Below are 25,507 nucleotides of genomic sequence, written 5' to 3'. Positions count from 1 at the left end.
GCAGAAGTAAAAGACTCCAAACAAACAGACCAAAGTACCTGAAAAAAAAAAGTGGGGAAACTCCAATCTGAATGAGAGACCACAAAACAATATTTAATGGTGATTCCGAATCGTTTCCCATATTAATTTTGTCCCGTAAGACGTAGCAGCATTCAAGAAAGTAAACCGATTTAAAATATTAATAAAGAATGGCAAAAGTTTATTTTACTTAGAAATTTTGATCTAACAATCCAGATTGAAGTTACATTTATTGTGACAATTACAATTGACATTCTAATCTAGCAATTTGCTTAATAGTAATGTTACTTCTATATTTTAAAATGATTTCATTGATATGTGCAAAGAGCGAGTTTAGAACTAGTACCTACTCTATGGTTGTACATTAATGGTGGAGGAAATGATGAAAAGGATGCGTTGGGACTGCACATTAGTGGTGAAAAAAGATGAAATGACCATTTGCAAGGGCAAAGTTTTGTATTGAGGCTTGCTTTATTTGCTGCTATGTACCGTCGACCCTTTTGTTTAAGTCCAACATTAGAGCTAAAGATTTGGTGATTTGGGGCTTAAGCCGCTCGACCAAGCAGCGATGCCGTTTTTCTAAGAACAAATAGCGTTTTCCTTTTAATTTTAGTCCACATCACACCCTTGCCTTTACACGTAGGAAGATCGGTTAGCGAAACTTGACCGAGCGCACTCGATTACACTTTTCCTCCGAGGGTCAATTCTGAACAAAGTGTTTGCTATTGATTGTGCAATTTTCCAGCAATACTACGACTCTTGCAACCTGAACTTTGATGTGAATAAAATATTCTCTTTCACATCGATCATGACAGAATCTTAACCTCGTACTTATTGAGTAAAATTATAATTTATTATTGCTAGCACTATAGCCTAAAGGAGGTGAATATGTGATTTAGACCAATCTTGACAAGTCAAAGTGAAATTAAAATAATCAAGGTAAATATCTCTCGAAGTCAGAATTTGATGAATGATAATATGATATTTGATTCATTTGTATGCAATATATCAACAAAGATAACAACGAGGAATCAAGAGGTAGAGAGAATTACACACATATGTTATAGTGATTAGACTTATTGTAAGTCCACACCCACTCTCCACGCACATAGTGTACTGGTTAGATTTTACTATTGAATCAATCAATTATAATGAGTGAAACTTCTAGACATATCATACTATCTCACACAATCAGCCTTTTCAAAACACAATCACCTTTTACATTCCTGCTCCAGCATCACAATCATCTTTTATACTCTACTTCTAATTTAGCTATTTGACAGTTTATCAGGGGATCATTATTCAATCAACCCATTGAACATGAAGAAGATTGAGTAGTGGTTGGACACAAAGGCTTCTTTTAGAGCTTTTGTACTACCTTTTTCTTGCTCTTTTAAGCCTCCGACGTATAATCAACGATGGTATTGACATGTATCTCCAATCTTCCATTGGCAATTTGCTTCAGGCACCGAAAGGTGAAATTCTCTAAGGCCGAAAAAGAACTATCCATTTGGTTGAAAAATAGTTCTTGGGTGGGGCTATTTACGCACCCATGCTTGCTTAAATCACATCCTTTTAAGTAAACACAATCGTTAATAGACCCGATTTTTTTATTTCAGAAAATAATAATTACGCTGCCTTTTCCACTTTCTCTCTCATCTATTGTCTTGTATATTAAGTTTATAGTCGACACGCAAAACGTCCTTGTGTTTCTTTCTCCATTGTCCGCTCTTCGACGCCCCACTTCTTGCAGTCATATCTGTTCCGGTCGTTCTCTCGCTCTCTGTTTCTCCGAAAAAGGGAAAATCAAGGAAGAATGTCGATCGATCCTGCCGTTCCTGTTGCATCTTTTGCGTGGGATGTCTTGAAGTGGGTGGTTGTTCCCATCAAGCGTCAATTCGGATACGTGATCTCCTCCAAGAGCTACGCCCAGGATCTTCAGGAGGAAGTCGAGAAGCTGGCGTACGAGGCTGATATGGTCCACAATGACGTAGAAGCGGCCAGAAACAATGGCCGGGAGGTCTACAGTCATGTCACGGAGTGGCAGGCAAAGGCTGAGAAGGCCTTGAAGGAGGCGGGAGACCTGTTGGGCGACTTCGAAAAGGAGAACAAGACTTGTTGCTACGGGAGTCTTCCCGAACCCTGTTGTCGCTATCAGTTCAGCAGGAAGGCCAAGGACAAGATCGAGGTCATTCGGCGACTCACTGGAGAATGGAGTGAATTCAGGGACATCTCCTTCATCGATCCTGCTCCGGGGACTCCGCCCAGGAGAGAAGGCGAACATGTCGTCCAGTTGACCACCCCCGTGACGGCCTCTGTTTTTCCTGCCTTGACGTCGGTTAAGCTTAGGGATGATGGCGTCTTCAAATCCAGAGCTTTGATGATACGGAAAATCATGGACGCTCTTGCCGATAACAGCAATAGTGTGGTCGGGGTTTACGGGATGGGCGGGGTCGGCAAGTCCACCCTTTTGGAGGATGTCAAAAGGATACTAATCGAAGAGAGGTCGTTTGATTGGGTCGCTAAGGCTGACGTGTCAATAAATCCAAACATCGAGACGATTCAAGGAGAGATTGCGCACGGCTTGAAACTTACTGACATAGAGAGCACAAAGAATATCAACGTGCGAGCGGAGCTTCTGCGCCACAGGTTGGATAAGGAGGGGAGGGAGAAGAAGAAGGTGCTGATAATACTGGACAACCTTTGGGAGAAGCTGGACTTGAAATCAGTCGGCATTCGTTGCGGACATGACAACAAAGCCATAGGATGCAAGTTGTTGTTGACGTCGAGAGATCAACATCTTTTGCAAAGGGAAATGGGCTGCGACAGGGAGTTCCCCCTTCGTGGGCTGGAGAAGGAAGAGGCAAGAGCTTTGTTTGAGAGAACGGTGGGAGACAAAGTTCACGATAACGAGTTCAAGCCCTGGGTGGAAGTAGCACTCCACAGATGTGCAGGTGTGCCTTTCCTAATTGTTGCAATGGCAAAACGTTTTAAAAAAGCCGAATTATTTGAATGGAAGGACGCTTTGAGAAACATGGAGAAGTTTAACCATGAAGAAATCAATGCTTTGATAGATGGCATGCTGAAATGGAGTTATGATAAATTAAAAGATGAGGAGAAGAAATTATTACGACTCTGTGTTGTCTGTGGCGTCTCGAAGCCTTCTCTTGAATACTTGGTGAGGTACGGCTTCGGTTTGGGGATATTTCGAGGAGTTGGAAGCATGGAAGCAGCTGGAGATAGGTTGCGCACACATATCCGCGCTCTTCAGGCCTCTGCCCTTTTGTTAGACAGCGAAGACGTTGGTGGTTTCAAGATCCATGACTTGGTTCGCAAGTTTGTTGCCTTGGTCTCTTCGAGAGATCATCACCCTCTTCTTGTGTTGGAAGATAAAGTTAAGTCAGTAACAGAATTGCCGGAGGATGAGCTCGAAAGCTGTGAGGCTATGTGCTTTCCCAACATGAAGGAGCTTCCGTCAGAATTAAATTGCCCCAAACTGCGCATCCTTTTGATGTCCACAAACGACGCTTCTCTTCATATCCCAGATTCATATTTCAACTCTATGAGAAATCTCATGGTCTTAAATCTTGCCAGAGTACGTCTCACTTGCTCCCCTTCGCCGTTTCAATTATTGGCAAACGTACACACCCTGTGTTTTCAGAATTGTTCATTTGAGGATGTGGCCATTCTTGGCAATCTAAAAAGGTTACAGATTCTCAGCATTGTGAACTCAAAAATTCAGCGATTGCCGAAAGAAATTGGGCAACTGGTAGAACTCAGGTCGTTAGACTTGAGCGATTGTCCAGAACTTGAGATTATTGAACCGGGTGTACTTCAAAGCTTGACCAACTTAGAGGAGTTGTACTTGAAGCAAAGCTTTCATCATTGGAGTGCAGGGGAGCAAACTCAACCAACTAATGCAAGTCTGAGTGAGTTGAATCACATGAAGAAGCTATGCACTCTGCATGTGTCCATTCCTGATCCGAGGGTGCTCCCAGACGATCTATACGTCGAGAAATTAACCAAGTATGAAATCCGAATAGGTAAAGAGTGGCGCCGGTGGGAAGAGTGGCGCCAGTGGGAGGAGTGGGAGGAGTGGAAGGATTGCAATGGATCGAGGACATTGGAGCTCAAGTTGGATCCATTCAGAGATGTTCTTCGAAAAGAGTGCATAAAAAGTATCTTGGACAAAACTAACGATCTGCTTTTGGACCAGTTGGATGGAAGCGAGCAAAGTATTTGTGCGTTATCTCGAAAAGGTTTTCCAGAATTAAAGCATCTACAGGTCAAGAATAGTCCCTCCGTCTGTTACATCCTCGAGTGGCCTTCCCTTCCTGCTTTGGAGACGTTACTTCTCAAGAATCTAATCAACTTGGAGAAGATATACCACAACCATATATCCATCGAGTCCTTCAGTACATTAAAAGAAGTACGAGTTGACAGTTGCGACAAGATGGAAGTTCTATTTCCTCGTTCAGTGGTGAGACAACTTTCACATTTAGAAAAGATCAAAGTTCGCAGATGCAAATTAATGCGGGGGATTGTAGAAGCTGATGATGATCGTGGTAAACTTGAGTTTCCTAAGTTGCGTGTATTGGAATTGTGTGACTTGCCAAATATCGCTAATTTTTTCTCCGCTGGGTCGTCTCCTTCGAGGAGTACATCAGACGACCAAGTGGGCACTCAAATTGCGTTCCTCAACGGAGAACAGGTAACTTTCTATTAAAAGAGCATTAATTATTTATTGATTTTTTCTTCTTGATGTAACGCATATTATGATGCTTATTCGTTTTGTTATTTTCAGTTTATTTTCTTCATAATTACCTTGTCTGTTCCTGCCTTCCCTGTGATTAGATAAGGCAAAATCTTCCGTTTCTCCAAATTGAGTAGAAATCCAACTAATCGAATGAAATCCATGTAAATTTTTTTTGTGATAGGTTCCGAGCTATTTTAAATTTACATTCCGCAAGCATATCAATATTAATAGGGTTTCATAAAGCATAATTGAAGGGAATGTTTTTGGCATTAACGTAATTTCATAAGTAAAGTTATTTGTACTCTTTCGAAATGGATTCCATTGAATTTATTTACTAAACTTTGTTATTATCCCCAAAATGTAAAATATAGGTGACTCTTACAAACCAATACGAAGAATGGGAAGGAGGACCGGGCTTTCAACTAAAAGCAACTATACTAACCTAATTGATGCACATTTTTTTTTTGTGTGTATTGTGCTTAAATAAGCACTTAGTCATTGCATAGCCCCATAATTATATGAGCACAGAATTTCGTGCATGTTCATGCACGCGTACAGTATGGATAGATGTACTTGTACAGACTTTTAGCATTTGATATCCTGTTTAAATCGGCGGGGTCCAAGACTCATGCAATATGATTTGTGGGCCCTGCAGGCTCTTATGTCTGAGTACTAGTACTTCTCCTTAGACCCTGGCCAAGCATTGCATATTTCGTTGATTTTCTTAGTCCATTTGCTCATTTTATTCTTCTTTTTTTCTTTTTCTTTTTGCGCAACTCAATAATTCCCCGCGCTCCTTGGTACTCATCTATATTTACATCTTGGAAGTTCATGAATTCGAGATTTAACCAAATCACCAATTTCATGAACGAATTCCGTAGGTTGCCTTTCCAAGTTTGGCGACATTAACATTCCGGGACTTGGACAACGTTGGGTTCATGTTTTCCCCATCCATGGTTAAATCCCTCGCACAACCGAGAAATCTAACTGTAGGGTTTTGCAAGAAGATGGAGGCAATCATTACGGAGGAAGAAGGATTGGGAGTGGAAATATCAGAAACTCTGTCATTCCCGATGTTAACCAATTTATCCTTATCATATTTGGGAAGTTTAACGCGTTTCTCTAACAGTAAGTGTAAGATTGATTTATTCTTTCATCATTGTAGATCTTCTTGTAGATATATTCATCTTTGTAATACAAATGATGACATTCATTTCGTCCAATGGAAAATCAATGACAGGTTCACAAGAAACTCAAAGTCCGGACCACGTCAAATCACGCTGCTCTGCACTCTTCACTCAAGAGGTAGGTGATCAAATATACCCGAGACAAAGCATAACCAAAATAAAAACTAACTAAATTGCTTACAAAGGGTACTTTGATTAAAATAATTGAAAAGAGAATTATTAGAAACAATGCACTTCAGGCCCCGAATCGAAACGATGTCCGCTTCGGGCCCTTATTTAATAAAATGAGCCCACTTCAGGCCCTTAATCGAAACTATAACCACGTTTCTCTTGATTTTATTTGACATGATTGTCCTTTTAAGCATTATTCTATTTATTTATTTCTACTTTCTAGTAGGCATGGTTGCATCTCGCCTACCGTTGTTGTCAATGAAGATAAAGCTCTTCTCAAAATTGGCTGTTTACCTCGGGACATTTGAAATAATCTAGTAAAGACAATTCAGTTGCTGCCGGCATCGTATCGCAACTGAAAATAACGAAAGAGCAGAAAATGCGCAAAAATAAAATAAACGAAAATAAAGGGCAGTTACGAAAAGTCAAACCAGGGGGGTCAATGGCGGTGCAGAGCACATATAGGCCGGGCTTAAAATTGAAAATCGCGACTTCCTAAATTGACTAATTAATGAGTCAATTCCCATGGTCGCTAATCCACCAACTAACTCGCTCACATCGAGGTACGAACCGGGTCTTCGGGTCATCAATTTTCCAATCTCTTCCACTAGCACGGGAAAGACTGGAAACTAGAAGCCACATTAGTATGGTGATTTTCTTAGTACATTTTTTAATTTATTTTATTCTCTTTTTTTTTTTTTTTGCGCAACTCAATAATTTCCCTCATCCCTTGGTACTCATCTATATTTACATCTTGGAAGTTCATGAATTCGAGATTTAACTAAATCACCAATTTCATGAACGAATTCCGCATGTTGCCTTTCCAAGTTTGGAGACATTACTAGTCGGTGACTTGGACAACATTGGGTTCATGTTTTCCCCATCCATGGTTAAATCTCTCGCACGATTGAGAGAACTACGTGTACGGAATTGCCAGAAGATGGAGGCGATCATTATGGAGGAAGAAGGATTGGGAGTGGAAATATCAGACACTCTATCATTCACGATGTTGACCGATTTAGGCTTGTATCATTTGGAAAGTCTAACGTGTTTCTCTCACGAAAAATGTAAGATTTATCTTTTGTTTTCATCATCGAAGATCTTCGCGTAGATGGATTCATCCATGGAATACAAATGTTCACAATTCTTTTCATCCAATGAAAAATTGATAACAAGTTCACCAGCAGATCGGAGTCGGGACCGCATCCAATCACGCTCCAGTGCCCTCTTCAATCGAGAGGTACATGATTAACTTACATCTCTTAAATATACTAGAAGTTAAAGCATAGTCAAAATTAAAACTAACTAAATTTACTTACAACCTTTACTTTGATTGAAATATCTCACAAGAGTTGCAGACATATATGAGTTGGAATTTCGTACTGTTAATTTCCTGGTCGAAGGAAGCTTTACTCTCCCTTGGCCCTAGGTGCACCAGCAGAAGGAATCTGAGCCCGCTCCCCGTCAGCAAAGAGTCGTGGGTCCCACATGCTAGTGTGCTTGAGTACTTGACTTGTCGTTCTTTGCGGAGTAATCATTCATTTTTCTAGAGTTATTGCGATGAACCTTTGGAAAGGAAATCACTCATTTTAGTATGGTGATTTTCTTAGTACGTTTTTTAATTTATTTTATTCTCTTTTTTTTTCCTTTTTGTGCTACTCAATAATTCCTCTCACCCCTTGGTACTCATCTATATTTACATCTTGGAAGTTCATGAATTCGAGATTTAACTAAATCACCAATTTCATGAACGAATTCCGCAGGTTGCCTTTCCAAGTTTGGAGACATTACAAGTCGGTGACTTGGACAACATTGGGTTCATGTTTTCCCCATCCATGGTTAAATCTCTCGCACGATTGAGAGAACTACGTGTATGGAATTGCCGGAAGATGGAGGCGATCATTATGGAGGAAGAAGGATTGGGAGTGGAAATATCGGACACTTTATCATTCACGATGTTGACCGATTTAGGCTTGTATCATTTGGAAAGTCTAATGTGTTTCTCTCACGAAAAATGTAAGATTTATCTTTTGTTTTCATCATCGAAGATCTTCGCGTAGATGGATTCATCCATGGAATACAAATGTTCACAATTCTTTTCATCCAATGAAAAATTGATAACGGGTTCACCAGCAGATCGGAGTCGGGACCGCATCCAATCACGCTCCAGTGCCCTCTTCAATCGAGAGGTACATGATTAACTTACATCTCTTAAATATACTAGAAGCTAAAGCATAGTCAAAATTAAAACTAACTAAATTTACTTACAACCTTTACTTTGATTGAAATATCTCACAAGAGTTGCAGACATATATGAGTTGGAATTTCGTACTGTTAATTTCCTGGTCGAAGGAAGCTTTACTCTCCCTTGGCCCTAGGTGCACCAGCAGAAGGAATCTGAGCCCGCTCCCCGTCAGCAAAGAGTCGTGGAAATTTTAGTCGTGGGTCCCACATGCTTGTTGGGGATGACAATAGTCCAATGAACGAAACACAAAAAAAAAAAAAGTCAAAAACTACTTGTATGGATGGGAGCGATGGATGGGTGAAGGATTTTCTAGTGTTTTAGCAATGAACCCTTGGAAAAACATAGAAAATAAAGCTTTCCATTGTAGAGCAGGGACAATTGGGTCTTTTCACCTAAAATCTTATGGTCTCAAACATGCAGGCTGTGTATGTAGACTCATCTTTAAAGAAATTACTGACAACGAGGATGATTAATTGAGATGGGTTATATGAGCTTACCTTACATGAAGTAATTTACCTTGAAAGCTTTATTTTCCTTTCGCTTTATGGGTGACTAGTTTCCGTTGTCACTAGAAAATTGATGGTCAAGTTCACTAGTTGTCTTTTGGGGTCATATAATTGCATTTTGTATTGTAAATTAGCTTTTGTTTATCATAAATTTTTGTGATGGAAAAAATTATCTAAAGGTTGTAAAGTATCTTGCTTGTAAATTTTCTTCAGTGACCAATTATGATAACTTGCTATAAGCACATAAATTTCCTGCCCGTCCTTTGTAATTGTAAATTCTATTGTTGATGGGTCCGTTCGTCAGGTTTCATTTCCATTGTTGGACTCCTTGACAATAGAAGATCTTCCCAATTTAAAAGAGATATGGAGCGATGAATCTCCACCAGAGTCGAGCAATCTCCAATCTCTCAAAGTGGAGCGGTGCCAATCTCTCTCAAAGGTTATCAGTTCCAGATCGTTGGTAAAGCTCCACAAGTTGCAAACTTTATGTATCCGTAGTTGCAACTCGGTGCAAGAAATTTTTTACCTTGAAGGACCAAGCGCCAATGGAGATGTTGAGACTCTGTCAGAGTTAACCACCTTGGAATTAAATACGTTGGGGAGCTTGAGGCGCATATGGAACGAGAATCCTAGTGGAATAGTGAGTTTCCATAAATTAAAGGAGTTTAAGTTGGATGATCGTGACAATCTCGAGTTTATATTTTTTCCATCCATGGTGAAATCTCTCGCACAACCGAGAGATCTAACGGTATCAAATTGCAAGAAGATGGAGACGATCATCGCGGAGGAAGAAGGGCTGGGAATGGAAATATCAAAAACTTTGGCATTCTCAATGTTAACCAATTTACGCTTAGATCATTTGAAAAGTTTGAAGTGCTTCTCTCGCGAAAAGTGTAAGATCGATTTTTTCTTTTTGTCACTAAAGATTTTCGTGTAGATAGATTTATCCTCGGAATACAAATGATGACATTCTTTTTATCTAATGACAAACCAATGATAGGTTCACGAGAAGCTCAGAGTCGGGACGGAGTCAACTCACACTCTGCTGCACTCTTCGGTGGAGAGGTATGTGATTACGTTACATCAAATTAGATGCACGAGACAAAGCATAGCAAAAGCTCAACCCATAGTTAGAAGCATTAGGCCAAGATGCTGTCGCGACTCGAGCGTATGAAATGGAAAATTTTTCTTTTTTTGTCCGGTGTATGAAATGGCAATTGAGATGCAATAGATCTTAACATTCGTAATATGGAAAATTAGTCATTTTATATATATTTAACCTTTATCACATTGAAATCCGACTTAGAGAAGTGTCACAAGCACTATGTAATAGTAAATATTTTGAATACAAAATTGATAAATTAGATCATGACAACAACAATTAATGGCAGAAATTGAGGGCGATTATTTATAGTATATTAAATTCCAGACTAGCAGGCGGAGACGTAGTTAACTGTTTAACTAGCTTTAGTAATGACATTTAATAGGAGATCCACTAGGTATAATCTCAACTCCAACTTTAAAGAAGATGACAAATCATTCAAGTTAAAAAAGGGGAGCAAAGGCAGGTGGAAAATGCTTTATTATTATTTTTTATCAATGAAAATGACGTTACACTATTAACGATAAATGTTATGGCCCTATATGCTATTTTACGGGACAAGTCCCGTTATCCAACATCGGCCATTGGATTTAAAACAAAACAAATTCCACTTGTTAAGTTGGTCATTAATAGTAATGTACTATCATTAAACTGAATTGGTAAACTAATGATAAACAATTGCCTCGTTAAGAAGAAAAGCTCACGGCTATAGTTTATACGGGAAAAAATTGCAGTGGAGTGGAGCGTTTTAGTTGAGTAGATAAGATTGCCCTCTTATAATTACATGATTATCACCGAAGTTGATGGTGGGGCTTTGCTTTTTTGCTCTTTTGCTTTTTTTTCTTTTCTTTTTTCTTTTTTCGTCGTAATCTTGTCGGCGTTAACGATACTTCAATGGCCGACAGGGGGCCACCGGCTATTGGGCGGCGGCATGTGGCTCTCTGGCCTATGAGCAAGGGCCGCGACGGTCACCACAACCGGTGAGGGTGGCCGGCAAGGGTCTCTAGACCTCAACCGGTGGCCGGCGGCCTGATCCGACACTTAACATTAAAAAATAAACATTAAAATTGAGAATTTTTAAAAAAAATCACTTCAATGTTGACCGTAACATGTAGGACGACTGGTGTCCACGTCATCAATTTCCGGCCATAATTGGCCGGATGGACTATATTGACAAATTATTAAAATATTTAGGATCAAATTAACAAAATTGGAAAGTTTATCATTAATTGGAAAAAGTGCAATGCATTTAGAATTCTTTTTATAATTTTTACCATTGCTTAGCTTTTTTCAAGCTTTTGGTGGTTATTTTGAACACAATCTTAGCCGAATTTCTTCAAGCGAGGAGCTTCCCGAGACTCTTCAATATGCTCTTAGAGTCTACGAAGAGAAAACGTGATTCTCAAAACGTGTGATGGGTGATGGCCTGGCAGATGAAGGATTTTCTTACAGTAATGAACGTTTGGAAAAGACTAGTTGTTCTTTACAAAAAGGAAATTAAAAAAGAAAAGCAGAAAACAAAGCTTTCCACAGGATTATGGTTCCAGCGGAAGTGGAAGAACATTTCACTGGAAAATGACAAAAGATTAATTTACGGGCGGGTCCATTCTGACTAAACTAAAAGCAATATGGGTCATTCACCTGAAATGTTGTTAGGCTGTGAATATGGGCTGTCCCACAAGATTAATACGTTGACTCTCTTAGATAATTTTAATCTTCTATAATGAGTTCGGAAAATCTTCAACCATTTGAGTCAAGTGTGTATGATATGTCGTCGGTATCTAACTATTGGACTTTCTAGGACTGACAAAAGATCAATGAATTTTAAAGGGAAAACTAAATCGAATTAAGTATAGTTCTTTCAAGTGTGGAATGATGCAAGTAAGATTTGTTTGTTTGATCATTGTAATTCCTTTTTAAATTGCTTTAGCGTGATAAAATATTGATTTTAGGCACTCGGTAGCAGATAAAATCACACCTTTTCTTTCTAATTGCTAATATTCTTCCTCAAGCTATCCTCAGCTGCATTTTTCTTTTACCACGTCAATCCATTGACTTCTAAGTTCTAATGTTAGCTACCCTTTTGAAGCGGTTCTTGTTTCTCTAAATAAATTCTTCCTCGTCTGTAAGTGAATTAACTATTGCTGCACACATTAGCTAATTCATTATTTTAGGTAAGTAACTAAATTGAAGAGAGGGAGAGATTTTATTTAAATTTGGAATCCATGGGAGACTAATGTGATTATATGATTGTTATATGAGCATATTCAAATTACTATTTTGTCCATTGTCAATAGATATGATTGAACAAAAATTGGCCAGTCAGCCAGGGAAAGCATGTGGCTTTTATAATGGCGCGATAGTCAATGAAACTAATGATGGGTCCCAAGACGCATAAGTTGTGGGTCCCACAAGGTAGTGCGTCTGATCTCAAGTGTTCTTCTTCCCAGTTGGGGCATGCTTTTTCAGATGGAGGGAGAAAAGTAATGCTCGACTCGTAAAATCATTTCTGAAGAAGTTATTTAGATGCAATAAAACTGGCTCATTAATCAAATTAAGCTCTGCATTGCAAATTCATTACCAAAGGAAAGACCAGATATTAGAAATGACATTAGTAGGGTGATTTTCTTACTCCGTTTCTTTATTTTATTTTATTTTATTTTCCTTCTGTATTGCCTAATAATCCCCCTCTCCCATTCGCACTCATCTAAAGTGAGCAGTAAGGTTCAAGAGTTCGAAGGAAGCTTTACTCTCTCTTAATTTACTTCATTTGCACTTAAAAGACGCGCACTTGACTTCATTTGCACTTACAAGATCTCACTTTTTTTTCCCAATCGAAGGAAGCTTTACTCTCTCTTAATTGCACTAGCGAAAGGAAATCACTGGTTTCAGTTTTTACATGAACTGCAAGACCATTTTTATGAAATTGTTGTTAAATAAATAAGATACATTTTGATGATCAGCCATTTCAGTTGAGTTATTTGACTTGTCCAGCAGTGATAAAAGATCAATGAATTTTAAAGAGAAAATTCAATCGATTTAAGTGTGTCTAGTTATTTCAAGTGTGAAATGATGCAAGTAAGATTTGTTCTTTTGAACCAAGTAATTTTTTTTAATTGCTTTCTCGTAGACGAATGTGATTATATGATTGTTATATGAGCATATCCAGATTACTATTTTGTCCACTGTCAACAGAATCTGGTCGGAATAGAATTCCTACTTTCTTATTTGTCTCTAGTAATTCAAATAGCCTACCCTTCCTGTCCTAGAGTCATACACATCAGTATGGAGATGTTTTGCTAATTTTTTATTTTTTTATTATTTTTTCCATTTGTGCAACTTAAAACAGAACACCAATTTCGTGAATCTATTATTTACATCTTGACACTCATATGTGTTTACATCTTGGAAGTTCATGAATTCGTAATTTAACCGAATCACCAATTTCGTGAGGGAATACCCGCAGGTTGCTTTGCCTAGCTTGGAGAAATTATGTATCACCGGCTTGGATAACATCCAGATGATATGGGACAATCAAGTTGTTGTGGAATCTTTCCCCAAGCTAAAATCGCTTTATGTGGATGAATGCAATAAGTTTGTGACCGTTGTTCCTTCTTTCGTTCTGGGACAGCTCAAGAGCCTGGAAAGTTTGGAGGCAAAAGCATGTGTTTCACTTGAAGTTGTTTTTGAACTTCAGCCACTAATTCCTCTAGATGGGCATCCTGTTGCTCTTCCGTTAAGAGAGCTAACAATATCGGGATTACCAAAGCTAAAGTGTGTATGGGATAAGGAACTCCACCGTCAAGTTAAATTCCAGCGTCTACGTTCTGTTAGCGTTTCCAAATGCAATAGCCTGACCTCTCTATTTCTAGCCTCGGTAACCGGAGATCTAATCCAACTTGAGGAGTTGGTGATCCATGAATGTGGCATTGCGGAACTCATCGAGGAGGAGGAAGAACTACTAGTTCCCGGGTTTGAATTCCCAAAGTTGACCTCCCTCCGGCTTGAGCATCCGACAAAGTTGAAGTGCCTCTATAATGGAACACACACATCCCATTGGCCAACATTGAAGACCTTGAAGATGGACGACCGTAGCAAAGTGGGGATACTTGCTTCCCAAACCGAGAATGAGATACCACGTCATAAACAACCTCTCTTCTTAATAGAAAAGGTACGACCCAAGATTATTTATTTAGCTTCCATGGTGAATATTTGAAGTGATGGTTAACGTCAAAGCCAAGCATCGCATAAAAGTAGCTCTAAAAATGAGGATGTAAACTGGATGACTCGCTTTGAATCCATAGAAATATTACAACATTGAAACATCATATGTTCTTCAAGTGTTGACCAACATTGTTGTCCATGTCCGACGTTCCAAATGCATACTCATTGAACCCTAAAAAACAAAGGCTAATTCCGATGATTTAGCTCTCTCTTAAGTACCGCAAAGATTGCAAACATGTGGCATGTGGTGTGATCTTACCATGGCACGAAGTGTGTTGTCTAATTTGAACCCTATACATATATTGATATTATGGTAAAAACGGAAAGATGGGACATTATCATTAATATTAACAACTGAAATTCATGCAATTGTGGCTCTTATTGATGCAAATGTTATTTTCACAATGGATTTATCTATAGAAAGATGAATGTAAGGAGTTACTTAAGTTTAAATATGGATACAAGTCAAATATAAAATATCAACGGCAGTGTTTATTTCATTAGGGCACATATCTTTCCGTTGAGTCACAAGAGATTCGATATTCTTTTTTTTTTTTTTTCAGATTCGATATTCTAAAATGAACGATATGCAGGACTTAAACCATAATACATGAATACTTTTTTAAGTAAGCTGACGTTAGGTTCTGATTTGACTATTTTTTTTCAAGGTGCATTCCCTAATCTCCAAGAGTTGATTATTCACGACTAAAGTCATTGTACCTGAGTTGTCTTTCAAATAAGCTGGTTTAACTTTTGATTTGATTATTCTTTCAGGGCGCATTCCCTAATCTTGAAGAGTTGGAATTGGATTTATGCGAACGGATGGAGATATGGCATGGGGATTTTCATGATGAAGAATTCTTACGCAAGCTTAGAGTTCTTGAGCTTCGTCATCTCTCGAAGGAATCTGCAACATCCACAAGTCGTTTTATTGAGAATTTAACCAACTTGGAAGAGCTAGTCGTACGTGAATCTTATCTAGAAGAGCCAAGCAGCAATGTGGAAGCCATGGAAGGCCCTAGTCAAGAGCAAAAAGTAATATTACCCTTTTCAAGACAAATTAAACATCCGAAGGCTCTAAATGTGTCAGATTGTGATGGGTTATCAAGTATGTTTACATCGACAACAGCTGAAAATTTGGTGGCTCTCACAAAATTGAGGATAAGTAATTGTAGGATATTGACAGAAGTTATTAGTGAAAATGGAAGTAAGGAGGAGCATGAAGTGGCTTTCCATCATTTGAAGTGTATGGAGCTTGATGGGTTGATAGAGTTGAAATGTTTCAGCTCGGGTGGATGCGCTTTAATATTCCCTATCTTGGAAGATGTCATTGTGAATGGATGTCCCAATATGAAGTTCTTCTCCGAGGGGCCAATAGAGGCACCAAAGCTGGAGAGAGTAAAAGTAGATAGGGCGGGATTTTGGAAGGAAAACCTCAACATGACCATCCAATATATGTTTAAAGAAATGGTATGCATCAGCTACTAAATTCCGTGCAATTGGCTATTTTTTATCATCGATAAAGTAACTGCTTTTGCTAACTAGAATTTTATGTTTAATGATGCATTTTCTGACAGGCTACGGTTGCTAAGGCTGAGTTTGTGCGGCTGTTTGAGTTCCCTGATCTCGTTGGAAAGTGGGACAACGAACATAATCCCGTCAATTCATCTTGGCAATTAGAAACCCCGGTGGTGGATAAGTGTCCATCATTTATTAACGCTGTGCCATCCAAATTGATGCTTGTTTTAGAGGAAATGACGAGCTTGCATGTGCGTGATTGCAAGTCTTTGGAACAAATATTCGATCTTCAAGGGCTTGAGGCTATGGAAAGCACTCGGGTGCTACCTCGCTTAAAGAATTTGAACTTCATCAATCTACCGAAGTTGAGGCAACTATGGAACAAAGATCTTCAAGGAACGATGCGCTTCGATGCTCTATTTTCTCTGACTCTTTATAAATGCAGCAACTTGAGACATGCTTTCACTCCATCAATGGCTTGGTGCCTTGCCAATCTATATCATATGGAAATAAAGGAGTGTGATCGGATGGAAGGAGTTATCGAAGAGGAAGAAGGGCGAGGAAGCACAGTGGAGAAGATTTCATTCCCGAGGCTCGGTCGGATGACACCGAAATGGTTGCCCAATTTGACTAGTTTCCTATTGGGAAAGAATCATGTGCTGGATTGTCCCAAAATAGAATATCCGAGGATTGCCCACTGCTCCAAAATGAGAAGTTTGACTTGGCAGTCTTCATTGGATATTGACCATAGCACGCCTTCACTTTTCACTGCACGGGTTAGTCTTCTTTTTCTGAATCCAATGATTTTGTTTTTCAAATAAATTATCTAGTCAAATGAATGCACGCATCACATGAAAAAAATTTTGTTCTAGAGCAATGTGACATCTGATTTTGGTTTTTTGTTTGGGTAAAAAAAAATCCTCCGAACACGGCATCAATCAAGGATAAGAAATTGGTTTCCTCTTACACCCAATTCTTGCCGGTGGTTGGATCCGAATATTCTCAATGTAGAACTAGTAAATTGACCCAATTTGCTTTGTCTAAGATCATAACATAGGTCATTCATTCAAGTCGTTATGTTGCCCATGCACTGTACGAATTAATTTTCTTTCGGTACAAAAATTTCCATAAATAATAAAGACAAATCTAGTAAACAATTGACGTTATTTTTTTTATCTTGTTTGCCATCAAATTTTCATAAGCAATGCTCGCAATTAGTATTAGTGTTGAATAAGTAGCGGTGCTCATAGTAAATAGAGGAAATAATCTCTGCCGCAAGAAGACGCATTGAATTGTGTCGGACTCGAGTTGCAAATTAATTATAAGTGAAGTTGCTCTACGCTCGTTTGTGCTCCCATTCCGTGGCTTATTGATCTCAGCCATCGATTCATCCGTACCCGTATGATACTAAGATAATGAGACCGATTCAAGTTTGCTAATACTTTCTGGATTTTTCTAAATCTAGTAAAGATGAAAATGGGAAGCTAATTTTTTCAATATATAAAAAAGAAACTGTAGAACCAGCTTATACCTGTCGTTGGAGCGTTGTTTACTTGCACCCACCAGTGTGGCATTGGAGCTGACTTTAGGAAGAGAGAAGTAAATATATATATACCGACCGAATTGAAGCACGTGTGTCAAACTTGCTTTGAACCGTGCTTCGGTTTCAATCATTCCTTGAAGTAAATAAATCTAAGAAATTCTTAGCTTATCTAATGTTGCATCATCAAAAGATTAGCGCAACCAACTTTGATAATGATAAGTGTAAACAAATCTGGCAAATTGCACGTTCCCCTTGGAGTGCTCTAAACGTTGATAATGATCGGTGCAAGCTGCTTTTTAATTTTTAATATTCATCATTGCAACTTTCCAAAAGTTAAAGGGATAAGGCGTGGTCGGTATTAAGTATCAACTAAACTACGTAAAAGCCGATGCTCAATGTACTAGTGATTATAAATGCATTCATCATTTCACGCTTTTTGCAATGCAATAATATACTAGGCCTTAGTCATCGATCAACTGAAATGAAAGGATCAATTAGCCCCTCCCTGTTTTTGTCACTAACAAGCTCTTGCATTCTCATGACATGTGAGAGCTAGGGAACTTTGGAAATTCCCTTTTTGAGGTGATAACTCAATACAATCACATTCATTGTGTCATTTATTCTCAATATGGCAGGTACAATTTCCCGGGCTTGCGCGGATGGCTCTCTCTCACATGGACAATTTAGGCAAAATATGGACCGACAATCCTTTAGAAACTCTCACTTTTGACTCCCTTTGGGAAGTGAAAGTGAAAAACTGCAAGAGCCTTGAAAATCTATTTCCACATTGGGTGGCTACAAGTCTAACCCAACTTGAGAAGCTTCGAATGGAATCTTGTAGGATCGAGGAAATAATCGCTAATGGAGATGACAATCCACACTCCAACATTGCTCAAGTTCTTTTTCCGAAACCGACCTCTTTGGTGTTACATGAAATGCCGGGACTCAAGACCTTCTGCCCTAACTTGCCCACTTTGAATTGGCCATTCTTGAAGAAATTGCAAGTGACTCACCGTGATAAATGTTCATGGACACAGGGAAATGATCAACGGGATCTTTTAGACCAAGAAGCACACTCTTCGTTTGAGAGGGTATGATTACAACTGCTTTTCCTTGGTTTCTACTTTGTTCTTTAACATACCAACTAATCTCATGCCCTCTACATGATCACATATCACGTTATGATACGATAGGAAATATGCTCTCCCTTGCCAATCGGGTTGTCGACAACATAAGATATGTTTAATGTCTCAAGTATGCTTTTCATTTGTGAAAACACCTAGGATATTCCGTTACGTAGAGCTACAAAAATAATAACAGATTTCTGTTGACTACACAATATGTTCGTAATGTACTCTTATCTAATGGCGCTCCTTGGGGAAGTCAATGAGGATTCACACGAGATCCTCTCCATTGTTGACACGTCCTGCGTTGTAGTTTTATGCTCTATTATTTTATTTTTCTACAAACTCTTAAGAAAAATAAACTCAAACAATTTTTTTTTCACTTATTCTTTAATTCGCCAATTATATTTCATGTCTGCTTCACTATAGAAATTGCAAAACCCCTTACCTATGAGCTTGCAAACGAAATAAGATGTCTCTTATATTAAGCACACTTTTAAGGGTGTGGGCCCCATAATTTTTAGATACATTACGAGTGCCCCTTATTACAAAAAATTCCAGATAAGATATACCTAATATTAGAGGAATTTGGTGAGCTGGAGGGCTCTGGAATTTAGATTCACTCTACCATCCTCTACTTGAGATATGTATGTAGAGCTCTTTGGATTTAATGAATTGTAAGATGGGCACCTATCACGCAAATCAAATGAAATAGGTTTACCTTTTACAACTAGTGATTTATTGTTGAACCTCTACTTGAATTTATTTCTCTCACTGTATTGGCAATTTGACAGGACTTTCCAAACTTAGAGAGACTTTTATTAGTCCATAAAGACATTGAGATGATACAGGATGGAAAATATCTTGATGACATCTTTGGCAAGCTTAAAGCGATAACATTGGCATGCTTTCACGAGGAAAATGCCGTCTTTCCTCCCAGATTCGTCCTAGAGAGATTTCTGAATCTGGAAAGCCTCGAGGTCTTCTGCAGCTCCTTTGAAGATATATTCCCTGACGAAGGATTTGTTGACGAGGAAAGAAATTCGGTGCTTGAAAGTTTAAGAGAACTTAAGTTGAGCAAGCTACACAAGCTAAAGCGTGTGTGGAGGGAAGACCGTTTAGTGTCCAAAATTCTTCTGAGCATCTACAGACTTGAGGTCCGGGATTGTCCCGATTTGACGGTACTATTTCCAGCCGTGACATCCTTCCGGAATTTGATGGAGTTGGTGGTGAAGAATTCCTCCGGATTGGTACATCTAGGGACAGCTTCAGCGATCGCAAGTTTGGTGCATCTTGAGAAGATGACTATAATAGGATGTGAAAAAATGAAAGAAGTAGTGGCAAATGATGAAAATGGAGAAGGAAAAGTGATTTCTTTTGAGAAGCTTAATATATTGACACTCAAAAATATGCCAAGCCTAGAATGCTTCTCCTCCACCACAAGTTGCATCTTGAGGTTTTCATCATTCTTGTTCTGGATTAAAGTGGAAGAGTGCCCCAAAATGAAGATCTTTTCTAAGGGTACGCTAAGCACGCCATACCTAAAACGGGGGACACTGTTTGGATACGAGTGGGAACGGAACTGGGAGGGGATGGGTGATCTGAATAGAGCCATACAAAAGTTGTCGTCATAAACAAATATATATGCACAATAAAAAATGAGGTAAAGTAGATCCAATTAAAAATGAGGGTGATCTTTTCACAATTTTCATTTTTCCTTTTTCCCTTTCCCCACGAGAGAGGAAGAAGAAAAGTCGAAGGAAGATGAGATATTTTCATGTTTCGTTTCTTTGCTTCGGTCAGGCGACATCATCAAGTCAACCCCCATTGGATTTTTCTTGCGAGCTGAACAGTGCGCCGCGCCCTCCCACCATTGCTGGAGAGAAGACGAAAGTAAGGGCGACGCCGAGTCTCGACAGTCCTCACTTCATCAAAGATGGTACTCTCTTTTCACTCTTGAATCCGGCAAATTCGTGTCTTCACAGTCGATTCGCCTATGATTTCTCCAGTCTGCCAGAATTTCTTCCAACTTTCGTGTCTTCTTGCCCCTAAATTAGTCCAAGTCGGAAGCTGGTTTTCGTAAAACCTTCCTCAATCGTTGTCTTCTTCAGCTAGGGCTCTGTTTTTCCCTTTTGCGCCTGTGACTTGAAGATCATGTAGGCTACCTTAGAGTCTGAAAGCGCTAGTCCTCAAACTACTAGCAATTATTGCCCCTAAAATCTATACATATGGCGTGCTTCTCCTATGAGTATGTGTGGTCTCTTGTTTAGCACACTGGCTGTTTTGGAAAATGTGGATGGGCAGAGTACTCCTTGTGGCTTCGTCAGGAAACATGTTCATTTGGACAGATTTTCCCCTGTGCTTGTGGTCTGTGTGGCTCAAATTCGTCTGTGTTCTTGTGAATTTCTACCTATTGCACTCTAGACCATAGATTTTGACGTTGACTTTGGATTGCAGGTTAAGATTGATGACTTCCATTATATTCTGTTAAAACTCATGAAACTAGCAACTACCGCCGTAAACTTAGGCCTTGTGTGATTTGATTCTCTCGTCATGTTGCAGCCAAGCTTGAAGTCTGAGGGGATAAATTGCATTCACTCAAGTGTCCTCGGCTTTGTAAGGTAATGGAATCTGATCAGGTCTGTGAAGTTCATGGCGGGTCCTACGCACATTAATCAGCACGGAATTAGGGGAGAGACGAAAGTTCCAAATGCTCATCAAGAGATTTTGGAGGTGTGAATCTTAATCTACTGGCTAATTATCCCCTTGACTGTGTTGTTCTCGTGTTTGATTCGAATTCCATACAGGAGCTTCCATGTTGTTAGGCTGAGAGAGACTGTGTTAGATCTAATCCATCCTTGCAGTTGATGTCCACTTCTTGGAGATTTTTTTTTTCCATCTACATAGTGTTTACAATATAGTTTAATAGATTACTAGAACAATACTCATTAATAACATGTATTAGAAAAGATGTTAGCTGGCAATTTCTTTCATCCTCAAGCACTTTCAAAAGGATAAATTCATCCTTGGATTTCTTCTACTTCAAGTCATTACCTTCTTGCTCTTTGCCATCCAATGTTATCCTTGGATTTCTCATTCCACTTAAACAATTTTGTATCTTGCTTGTTCAAACACATACATTAGCAGAGTGTTTTGGGTGGATTCATCAAGCAAGATATTCAGGAAAAGCAAAGAACGTCTTAGGTATTGCGACAGTGAAGCCCATCAGGAGCTGCAGACACATCGGAGGGGCTCTGTCTCTGTTTTTCTTCTGGTTGATGTGCATTTTCGAGAGAACTTGTCTGCCTGTAGGAAACGTCCGCGTATTTGAGTTAATTGATGGGCATGATATTGTGTTCGAAGTCTCCATTTTGAGTGGTTCCAGTAAGGGCTTGATTTACATTGTTTGAAGTGAGTACTCGAAGTGTCACTTTAGGTTGGTTATAGCGTGACTTGACTTCTGGGTTTACAATTATGCCTCCCTTATTTGGTTGTGCTGCATCACTGACAAGTATACTTTTTTTCGTTGTTATTTATAAATAGGCACAAAATCGTTTTAGTAAGACTCTGGTTCGTTTGGCACATAATGATTTAGGTGGGAATTCTAGGTAGTTTGTCTCTTTGGTTGTGAAGACACTTGTAATTTATGTTCTGTCAAATTGTCTAAATTTTGATTGTCATGATAACCATATTTTACAATCTCTGTGTGGATCTTTTCATAGTAAGTCAATTGAAGAAATGCTTACACTAAAAGACTATTAAAGTTCTCATTTTTAGCTCAGCGCAGGAATGAACAGTTTAAAACGCAGAGTGAACCATTATGAGCTTGTTTTTCGTGGTCCTACACCTCCAAAGCCCCTCACTACTCCTGAATTAGCCAGTGAATTTGATTTGGAGCATCCCCTCTTCAAAGTGGTGACAGCAAGATCATGAGAGTAAAGTGGTAAGATCTCTAGCCTAGTCCATCACTGATATTCTTCACAAGCTGCTCTATTTACTATCTGAGTGGGCAATCACTTGAATGGTGAACTAACTGAAAATAGCTATTAATGGACAGCCACTTCTTAAAGAATGCTTTAGATTGCAGGTTAAGATTGATGACTTCCATGAGCCTCTTAAGGTTGGTGATTAAAGCTCTTGAACTAGCAAATATGGTCATGAATCTACATCATGTGCTTTTTTTGCAAGTGTGTTCTTTTGTGATGTCCTTCTAGCATACAGTAGTTTGTTCAAACATGTACATATGTGCAGGACTTTCCAGGTCAATTTGCAAAGCAACATATTCAAGAAAACGAGGAAATGGCAACTCTTAGGTTTTCAGACAGATCATGGCCGGTGAAGCTCTTAATCTATATGCATGAAATCCGGGTGTTCTTTGCTGCTGGTTGGCCCGTATTTGCAGAACTCATCAGTGTATGGGAGATATCTGTGTTTGAGCTCATTGATACGTCTCCATTTTCATTAATGCCGGTAAGGAGCTGATTTACAGCATTGATATAAATCCAGGATTCCTAATTCTGCCTCCTTTGCTCAGTAGTTGCGAATCAATGAAAAGTAGACTCTTTTCTGTTTATGTTTTCTTCTTTTCTGCGCTAGTCTCGATTCTGTACCTTCCATTTTAGAAAGAAACTCACAAATTTGGCGCTTCTTTGAGGTTTCTAGTGGCTCAACCTGTTCTATAGAACTAATAAAGTGTGATAATGTCAGTTAGACTTTCCTTGAGCAACCTGTTCTTTTACGAGGTCAATTTCAACTTAATCACATACTTCTTGTTATCTCTTTCCAAAATTCTTGATGATTTTGTGCAAGTCTTTTGCATGTTGGTGAAACTTGGTAGTTCGTTAGTTTCTTCTGATATGAAGAGCATTTGTCATTAATTCCGGTCACATTAACAGAATTTGGTTTTCTTGATAGCGGTAATTTCCAATCTATGCTAATTCTTTCCATAGCCAGTCAATTAAAGAGACGTTCAGCACCAATGTCTACAAAGTTCTCATGTTTTACTACAGGTGGGATCGAACCATCTACATGAAGAGCAAGCCATTCTGAGCTGGATTTTCATGGTCCTACACTTTCAAGGCCTCTCACATCTCCCCTAAACTGGCCAGCAATATTGATTTAGAGCGTCCCTTTTTCAAGCCGGTGATGCTGGTGATCCCTCGATGTCACATCAGCAGCCTGGGCTTACATCATCACTGATATATCTCATGTTCAACATAACAATTTTCTTGCGTTGGCTGTGGAAAACATGTACATGTCCAGGGTGTTCCGGTTGGATTTGCCCACATATTCTGGAAAACAAACAAATGCCAACTCTTCAGTATTCAGAAAGATTGTCTGAAGCTCATTAGGAGCCATGGACAGGCCAGAGGGACCATAGGCCCGTATCTGCCTGTTGGCGTGCATTAGTCAGAGAAACTCATCTGTTGCTGTAAATGTCTTAATGCTTGAGCTCATCAATTTGGATGATATCATGTTCAAACTCTCCATTGAGTGCTGCTGCTAATGTCACGATTCACATTGATTGAGATGAACATCGAAAGCATTAATTTAGGCCATTGCAGCTTGGATATGAATTCACGACTTGAAAATATGCCTCTTTTATTGAGTAGCGCAGCGCTGAATCCATGGAAAGCACTCAATTTGTGTCTTTGTTTTCTCCTTTCTTCCTTTCTGTGCTAGTTTCAATTCTATGGCTACCTTGCTCGAAAAGAAGCTCTCAAATTCGGTGAATCTTTAAGGTTTTGTGTGGCGGCTTAAACTGACCATATTTTGGAAAGTGTAAAAACATTATGCTCTGATGCAAGTTGACGAAGTATTTCTCTTTTGGTTGGGATCACCCCATGTTTTTCGAATATGAAGGGAACTCTTTTGCCGATGCAAAGTGAAAGTTTGATGGATTGTCCCTTTTTTTTTTGTGGTAAGGTATGGATTGTCCCTTTTTGATTAATGATTAACTACAGATTCTCTCTCGGAAAGGGAAAAATTTCGAAGATGTTGGGGAACATCAAGATTTTAGAGGAAAAAAGAGTGATAAAAACAGTGGTCAATTTACGGACATCACCCGCATGATTACATAATGATCTAGGAGGTGCAGAATTGAAGATAGATCGTTACATCTAACGTAAAGAGCATGTAAGGTTAAAGTCAATCGAAGAAGTCACCGACGTGAATCGGTTGAAGAAGACTAAATTGAAAAGCTTCATCCATTGAAGTTGCCAATTTTGAAAATGAGCTCTCAAGGACCATTTATTCTGAAGGCCCCCAAACGGACGAATTCATTGGGGTTACTTATAGTGAAGAGGGTCGGGATGGGAAACGGATCTAATCTTGTCATGGCGCAACCCCGTTTAGGAAAAACATTGGACCCATTACAAGGGCTAGGAGATTGTCTAAATCATCTCTAATGAGTTTCGTTCCGAGTTTATCAGTTGACCACCGGTTAGCAAAGTTATCCCTAAGGGTACCTTCTCAAACACCTTCAAGAAAGTCTTCAATATATGCATGCCAAATTGTGTAATATATGAAAAACACATTTGTTAAAGATATGTGAGTTGTAAAATACTTATTCATTTGTGAAAGATGTTCCCACTAAAGTATACGTTCTTCTAAGAATTCTCTCAAGACCTATCGAAGTTTATAGGATACTGAAACTCTTTTAAAGGCTCTCCAAAAGAATCACCGTAATCCTTTAGTCAAAATTTTCCTCACCAATTCTAAAGATATACGAATTATCTTCAGCAAGAAATGGACCCATAATTTTTATTTTATGCGCTAGTTAACGTGTCATTTACAAATATGAAAATCAAGAAAACTATCTCATTATGAGTTGTATATACTTATATATCCGATCATAAAAGTCATAACAAATTATGCATTTACAGTAAACATATCTTCCTCACATAATGATATTGTTTGTTGTACATCGATTATATCAGAGATGAGTGCCGAGGAGGGAGGGGGATTATGATGCTGCACAAAGTAAGCTCAACAATCAAATTAAGCTCTGCAATTCAAAGTTGTTTGCCCAAGAAAAGACTGTTATTCTCCGAAATACTTTAGGAAATTATAAACGGTATTAGTATGGAGATCTTTCTACTCCTCTTTTTTTTA

The 25,507-nt window shown here is 38.9% G+C and overlaps 1 protein-coding gene and 2 long non-coding RNA genes across 3 annotated transcripts; all 3 read left to right on the top strand.

Annotated features, from left to right (window-relative positions):
- Nucleotides 1-1,834: 1,834 nt before the first annotated feature.
- On the top strand, nt 1,835-20,028 carry LOC115726779. Its single transcript, XM_048279785.1, has 8 exons — nt 1,835-4,729; nt 5,656-5,902; nt 6,015-6,079; nt 13,452-14,156; nt 14,984-15,679; nt 15,787-16,503; nt 17,906-18,361; nt 19,189-20,028. The coding sequence occupies exons 1-8, from the start codon at nt 1,835-1,837 to the stop codon at nt 20,026-20,028; spliced, it is 6,621 nt and encodes a 2,206-aa protein (XP_048135742.1).
- A 299-nt stretch (nt 20,029-20,327) lies between these two features.
- Nucleotides 20,328-21,887, top strand: LOC125315174. The gene is made up of 3 exons (XR_007198528.1): nt 20,328-20,367; nt 20,957-21,127; nt 21,542-21,887. It is a non-coding gene; the product is annotated as an uncharacterized LOC125315174 (long non-coding RNA).
- A 546-nt stretch (nt 21,888-22,433) lies between these two features.
- On the top strand, nt 22,434-23,539 carry LOC115726783. Its single transcript, XR_007198532.1, has 3 exons — nt 22,434-22,481; nt 22,646-22,948; nt 23,404-23,539. It is a non-coding gene; the product is annotated as an uncharacterized LOC115726783 (long non-coding RNA).
- Nucleotides 23,540-25,507: the final 1,968 nt, after the last annotated feature.

Source organism: Rhodamnia argentea, chromosome 5 (assembly GCF_020921035.1).
Source record: "Rhodamnia argentea isolate NSW1041297 chromosome 5, ASM2092103v1, whole genome shotgun sequence".
Taxonomy (NCBI): Eukaryota; Viridiplantae; Streptophyta; class Magnoliopsida; order Myrtales; family Myrtaceae; genus Rhodamnia; species Rhodamnia argentea.
The sequence above is the reverse complement of the archived record's forward strand: the minus strand, read 5'-3'. Positions and strand labels throughout refer to the sequence as shown.

Coding starts and splice junctions, on each gene's coding strand:
- LOC115726779 (XM_048279785.1), top strand. CDS start 1,835: ATGTCGATCGATCCTGCCGTTCCTGTTGCATCTTTTGCGTGGGATGTC. Junction 4,730..5,655: donor CGTTCCTCAACGGAGAACAG/GTAACTTTCTAT, acceptor CGAATTCCGTAG/GTTGCCTTTCCAAGTTTGGC. Junction 16,504..17,905: donor CTTCACTTTTCACTGCACGG/GTTAGTCTTCTT, acceptor TCAATATGGCAG/GTACAATTTCCCGGGCTTGC.